Genomic DNA, 6,706 nt, shown 5'->3' with positions numbered 1-6,706 from the left:
TTGTAGACCAGGCTGGTCTCGAACTCACAGAGATCCGCCTGCCTCTGCCTCCCGAGTGCTGGGATTAAAGGCGTGCGCCACCACCGCCCGGCTCCCCACTCTACCTCTTGCCTGGTCTGCAAGGTCAGACATGGTATTTCCATTAACATTTTTCTTCTTTCATTAAGATTTCTAGAAAACTTTCTAGAACTTGTGTCTTCTATGGGTTTGAGTTTGTCTTACTACGTACATAGCATAGCAGGCATCTACTGTGCCAGTGTGTAGACCCTTGTGCCCCCGGCCCTGGTACAACCATTTGCTTACAGCCTCATGACCAGAGACCCTTGGATTTGTCTAGGCTGGCACTGTCGGTCACACCTCATGACTGTAAATCTTTTTGCCACTTACAAATGTCCCTCCTGTGGGCTATCTTTACATCAGTGGCAGATTCCACCAATCGCTTGTGTCAGAGACGAGTATGTGCCAGGTAGTTGTGCCTGGACAGGCCTTGCTGATGAACACTGGGAGCTTGCTGGCCCCAGATATAGCTGTGTAGGTCCAGGTAAGAATTCTCACTGCTTTCCATATCCTTCCTCCATAACACTTAGGTTCTGCCTGCTAACATCTGGAGGCATGCACGCTAACATCTGGCAACGCCCAGTCTGGATACCACTCTACCCCAGTGACCCATAGAGCATGGAGTGCATGACCTCAATGAGCATTTAGGACCCCTGTGAGGTTCTGCAACACCCCGAGGCTCATTCAATTCTCCAGGATCCAGTGCAATATTCAATTAACCTACCCAACACTCAACATTCAATCATATCAACTGACGGTTCCCTGACATTCCTTTCCTCTCCTCCTCCCCGCCTGATCTCTCTGCAGGTTCCTTTCTCCTGTTTGGTCCTATACATCCCCAGAAACCACTTCCTTGCTCTCTGCACGTGCTGCTCCCCAGCTGTCACGGGCATGGAGAAAACAGAGGGGTGGGGTATCTGTGCACCACTATCCACTAACGCTACTGCAGCCCACAGGACTCTGGGGTTTAACACACGACAGTGCCTTGATGGCTAATTCTAACTGTCAACTTGACACAAGCCAGATTCACCTAGGAAAACAGCCTCAACAGGGACAGTCAAGGTCAGGTAGAACTGTGGGCTTGTCTGGGGGGGGGGGTTATCTTGACTGTTAATAGATGGGTGAGGACTTAGCCCACAGTGGGTGGCATCATTCTCTAGGCAGGCAGCCTTGAATTATATGAGAGTAGAGACTATGAGCACAAACCATGCTTGCATTTAGTCTCCCTGCCCTTGGATATGAAGTGACTAGCAGCCTTGAGTTCCTGCCTTGGCTTCCCCACAGTGACAGACCTGGAATCATGAACCAAATAAACCCCATCTCCCTTTAGCTGCTTTTTGTCAGGTTTTTTTTTTCCTCGCAGCAAGAACCAGAACCAGAACAGCACCTATGAAATCACTAATGCCTATATCAAGAGGGTGAGACTCCCACTGTGTATGCGGTCTTCAGAGGACCCTATGGGCACCCTTGGTCTTCAGAGGACCCTAACGCAATGCCCTGACGAGGCAGGTAGGACCGTTCCATTGCTTCAGGACGACTGCCAGCACACCCAGGTGACAACATGCCCGAGTTGTCACCTAGGGAAGCCTGTGGCAGGCTTGGGGGAGTGGTCTCACCGGGTTCTCGGTCTGGTTGATCCCGACCAGGAAGATGAGCTGAGAGAAGAAGAGCGCCCCAATGAGGTTCTTGTGGATGCTGTGTAGGTTGGAGCGCAGTGTCCGGACGAGGGAGAGCAGGACAAAGGCCACCAGGAGGGCCACCAGGGACAAGGACAGGGCGGCATAGGTGATGATCTTCAGAGGCAGAACCTCGCCATGCTGCAGGTGGGTTGGTTAGAGAGAAGTGAGGAGTGGGCTCTGATGGATGTTTGAACAACACAGACAAAATATTGTGATGGGCATCAGATATCAAAGGCTGGCAGGGGACCAGGGGACAAGTTTGGGATGGTGAGCAAATTCTGGGGATGGACGAATGGTTGGCAACAGCTGCCCAGCAGGGGGATGTACTAATGCTACCAGCCCATGTGATATATATTTCAGCCGGTGTGGCATATGCATTTAATCTCAGTCATGGAGAGGCAGATAGATTTCTGAGTTCCAGGATAATCTGGTCTACATAATGAGACGCCTTCCTCAAAAACATTTTTGTTAAAAAAAAAAAAAAAAAAAAAACTTCCTACATAAATCCCGCTGTCAGGAGTGAGTGAAACAGTCAGTCCAAATACTGAGATGGAGACATGTCAAGGGGACTCAGTTTATGCAAACCCCACGTGTCTCCAGTAGCACTGCCCCTCCTCCGCTCAGGCAGCAGTCACAGCAGACACTTAACAAGGAGACTGGGTAACTTGTGACACAGCCCCATTGGCTGCTGTTTAATACATGGGAGGGGCCCTTCACCTATCCACGGTGGCCTCATTTCACATGGTCCTCAGACGGAACGCACAAGGAACGTGGGTACAAGGTAGGCACCAATGAATGAAGCTGTGAGGGTCTAAGCCCCTCTGTGTCCTGACTTGTCAGGCTGGAATTTCAGCTCTGGTCACTTGGAGCCTAGACAGTCACCTGAATCCTGCAGCTGGTGCGTCCTCACCCTCGCCACACAGCCTCTTACTACCAAGGGTGACTAACGTGGCTTGCTTTTAAAACTCCAGGTAAATGTACATGAGATTGACCATTTTGAGTCTCCAGGCACACGCTTAGTGCAACTATAGAGTCCTGGGCAGTTTGGGCATTTTGGGTACAGGTTATCCAATACCTTCCAGATGGCGGTGACAGCTGTGTGCCATGGCTGCTCAGAGCCTATACCCCAGGCATCAATCACACCACAATGGCCAGCTCATATTCTCAACCTGCTTAAGATACCAGAGGTACCATCTCCCTGTCACTGGCTTCCTCTCCTCACGCCTCTGTCCTTGGGGGCACTGTGTGGCCTGACAGACATTCAAAGTGGAGGTAGAAGCAGCTTGGCTGGAGGACCCTGCCCTGGGAGACAGTAACATTCTAGAAACTTCTGAGCCTGGGGTTAACCTGTGCTAGTTGATTTTAGTCACGCTGACAAAAATCTAGACAGATCTGGGAAGAGACAATCTTAATTCAGTAAATGCCTCTGTATGACTGTCCTACAGTCAAGTCTGTGGGAGAATTTCTTGATGAGTGGTTTATGGGAAAGGGCCCCGCTCACTGTGGGCAGTGCTACCCTTGGGCTGGTGGTCCTGGGTTCTATAAAAAAGCAGGCTGAACAAGCCAGTAAGCAACAATCCTCTGTGCTCTCTGCTTCAGCTCCTGCCTCCAGGTTCCTGCCTTGAGTTCTTGTCCTAACTTCCTATGACAACAGACTGTGATTTGGAAGTATAAGCCAAATAAACCCTTTCCTCCCCAAGTTCATTTGGCTATGGTGTTTCTAAAAACCCTTTCCTCCCCAAGTTTATTTGGCTATGATGTTTCATCAGAGCAACAGAAACCCTAAGACACCTTCTATACCTTTACAGTTAAAACCTGGGCTCTTTGAAATGCTTTTGTTGTTTGCTTATACAGTGTTTCACTCTGTAGCTCACTGACCTTGACCTTGTAGCGATCCTCTGCTTAGCCTCCTAGGTGTAGAGCTTAGAGGCCGCGTGCAGTTCTAACCTTCCCTTTTTAAAAAATTACATTTATTTTTGTATGTTTGTATTTGTGTGCATGTGTACAAATGCATGCCGCAGTGCATGGGTGGAGGTTAGAGGGCAATTGGCAGGCGTTGGTTCTCTTCTTCCACAATGTGGGGCCCTGGGGTGGAACTCAGGTTATCAGGCATCTTTATCTACTGAGCCATCTTACTGGTCCCTAAAACTGCTTCAAGGTTTTCTCATCACCTCTTCAAACAGTTGGTAGAACACAGCTTTCAACGGGCACATTTGGTTTTCTCAACACACAAGGAATTTGGGGGCCTTGGGAGGATGGGTTGGGGACTAGGATTCCAGTTGCCATGGTGATTAGTCCCCAGGCTCACTAAGGGAGTGAGTAGCCGTAAAATGCCCACCTCACGCCTTGAAATGTCCATGAGCACCGCGCAGCTGGTCGAGTGGCTACACTGGCAGGTGACATGGGTCCGGTTCCTTGACAGCAGCTCACAGCCCTTGGCTGACCACCCTCCAGTCCCACCAATGCTGTGGAGAAGAGAGAAAGGGGTGAGCCTGTCCCATCTACCACTGAGACAGCCCGGGGGCTATCACCCAGCCGCAGGGTCTTGGAGGTCATCCTGACATCACTGGATCTGGCTGGGAAGGAACGGCCAAGTGCAGAGAATAGCCACCCGTGGGTGCCTAGTGTCACAACCTCGCTGTTAGCTCCTAGCCTGAACCTTGTCCCTTCCTCACTGAAGACAAGGGCCATGGCCACTGTCACCAAGGACACAGCCCTCACAGACCCTGGCACTGGGTAAAAGCTTTCCTTTCCTTTTCATAGCTGGTCTCGGCTCTCATGAGCACCTCTCAATTTCAAAGGTTATGTGCCAGACACAGAAAACTCCAAAGACAGCAGAGCCTGTGGACAGAGGCGGCAGCCAAGGCCGAGACAGCCACTTTGTTCACCAGCCATACTGGGAGCCTCAATGGCCTCAGCAATAAGCATCTCTCCATTGTCCACTTTCATGTTCCCCTTGCGCAATGTTTTACAGGAGCCGCCTGGAAGCCAGGGTCCAATTAGCGCTGCTGTTTCACTGATGGAAAGCCCCAAATAACAAGTTGTTATGAGGGCCCTGCCCTCTGTGGCTCTGGGAAAGTCCTATAATCCCTCTGATCCTCGGTTTACTCGTCTGTAAAATGGGGTGTGATGGCCGACGCACTTTGCCAGGGGTGCTCAGTTCAGGGGATCATGGCAGCAACACAAAGCAGGGGGCAGATCACTAGAGCCACTGCTAATTGCCATTATTCAAACAAATAGACAGGGACAGCCAGCCATGCCCGGCAGCCGTGGGGCCCACACACCAGACACTAACGCTTCCCTTCACTCTCCTTTGTGAGCCAAAGATCTATTAGGCCCCGGACTAAATGAGCTCACTTGTAAACGTTTGGAAAGTACCAAGCCAGAGAAGATGAATGCTCCTGCCCGAGCATGCGCCTGGGCGCCCAGCACAGACTCATGTGGTAGCTCCCCTTTCAATCCCGGGGACCATGACATGGGAAATGGCCCTGTGGGAGGAGCTTCCAGATGTGCACCCAGGCCCAGCTTTAGACATGCAGAGAGGGCTCGGGTTCTGATCCCCTGAATCCCAGGCTCCCTGTGATGAAGAAAAGCAGGACACTTCTCACTTCAGACCATGTGCCAAGCCTGGTGACGGGGACTATTCCAGCACTTTCTTGTTCCACCCTGTGCCCCTCTATGTAAGGGCGACCAAAATGAAACCAAAGAGCAGGGCAAGGAGGTGAAGGCCCAACATGGCTCCTGCAGCTAAAAAGACAAAGGTAATGACCCTGTTGGCCTCAGCCACAGATAGGTCACTGGCCTTGGAATCCAATGCCACACAGGAACAGGGCAATAGCATCTTACATCTTTTTAAGTCAACCTCCCCCCTTCCTTGATTGCAGGTGCACCCCTGTGTGGCACATCATGAATCTGGTCATTCTTTGAGTTATCTCTGATGGCTCCAGAAACAAGTCAAACACACCCTGCTAGGGGGACAGCCTGGGACACCACGGCCGCTTCTCTGCATGTGTTCATCTCTGAGTCCCATATCCTCCTGCAAGTGGCATTCCCTGGCAGAGAAATGGGTGCTTGTATGGACTCCATATCGCAGGTGTTCTATAGATGATCAGCCCATCTCTGCCACGGCCTCGAGGGAGCCTTGTGTATGCATGCCTATTTCTCTGTGAGTATTGTGTCTACCTGTGTACATGCCCTATGTAGTCTTGCATGTATGTATCTATGTATTATTGCATGTGGATCATGTCTATATTATGTGTGCACATCTTTGTGTATGTTCTTGTGATGTGTATATAGGACTATATTTTTCCACGAGAATATAAATAATTCTTCATTGTGCACACAGACTTATGCACACATGCATGTGTGTGGGGGGGCATACACTGACACTTCTAAAGGCAAAATGGGGGAAGCCTCCTATGTTGTTAAGCCCTGAAAGGGGAAAACAGCCTTCGTTCTGCCAACTGAGCCTTCTGACCTCAGCCAGGCCCTCCCATACAAACAGGACTCTCACAGAAGAGGTTCTTACAGGCTCTTGGGGTTCCACTTACTCAAGGGAGTGGTTCCAGAATACACAGACAGGCTTGCTTCGCTCCTCCGTCTCCAACAAGGCAAATTCCACCAAGACGGGCCTCTGCAGAGAGGGGAGTGGGGTCCCCTCACTGTACACCATGGCACTCACAACTGGGGTGTTGATGACGGGCCGGTTAGGCAATCTGTGGCAGAGAGGGACGATTACAGGGATAAACATGATTAATTCACATTCCGTGCGTGAGAACCTGCGTCCAGACGCTATGAGGACAGCATGGTCAGATGAACAGCCGACACACGGGTCACAGACACAGACCACACAGCACTGCCCTCAGGAGGGTCTGGGCCTCACTGCTGGTATTCTCAAGAGTACAGGGAAAGGAGCCAGGCACGGGTGGTGCAAGCCTCTAATCACAGCACTCAGGAGGCAGACTCAGGTA

The 6,706-nt window shown here is 50.9% G+C and overlaps 1 protein-coding gene across 1 annotated transcript in view; it reads right to left on the bottom strand.

The window, feature by feature from the left end:
* Celsr1 (cadherin EGF LAG seven-pass G-type receptor 1) overlaps positions 1–6,706 on the bottom strand; it is a 137,372-nt gene that overhangs the window by 14,017 nt on the left and 116,649 nt on the right. Inside the window, exons 22-24 of the mRNA XM_026782502.1 lie at positions 6,287–6,451; positions 4,075–4,201; positions 1,674–1,874 (exon numbers count right to left, since the gene is read on the bottom strand). Of these exons, the coding sequence (XP_026638303.1) occupies positions 1,674–1,874; positions 4,075–4,201; positions 6,287–6,451 (493 nt within the window). The remainder of the gene's footprint in view (positions 1–1,673; positions 1,875–4,074; positions 4,202–6,286; positions 6,452–6,706) is intronic.

Source organism: Microtus ochrogaster, chromosome 15, assembly GCF_000317375.1.
Source record: "Microtus ochrogaster isolate Prairie Vole_2 chromosome 15, MicOch1.0, whole genome shotgun sequence".
NCBI classification, from domain to species: Eukaryota; Metazoa; Chordata; class Mammalia; order Rodentia; family Cricetidae; genus Microtus; species Microtus ochrogaster.
Note: the sequence above shows the minus strand (reverse complement) of the source record. Positions and strands in the feature narration are given on the sequence as shown.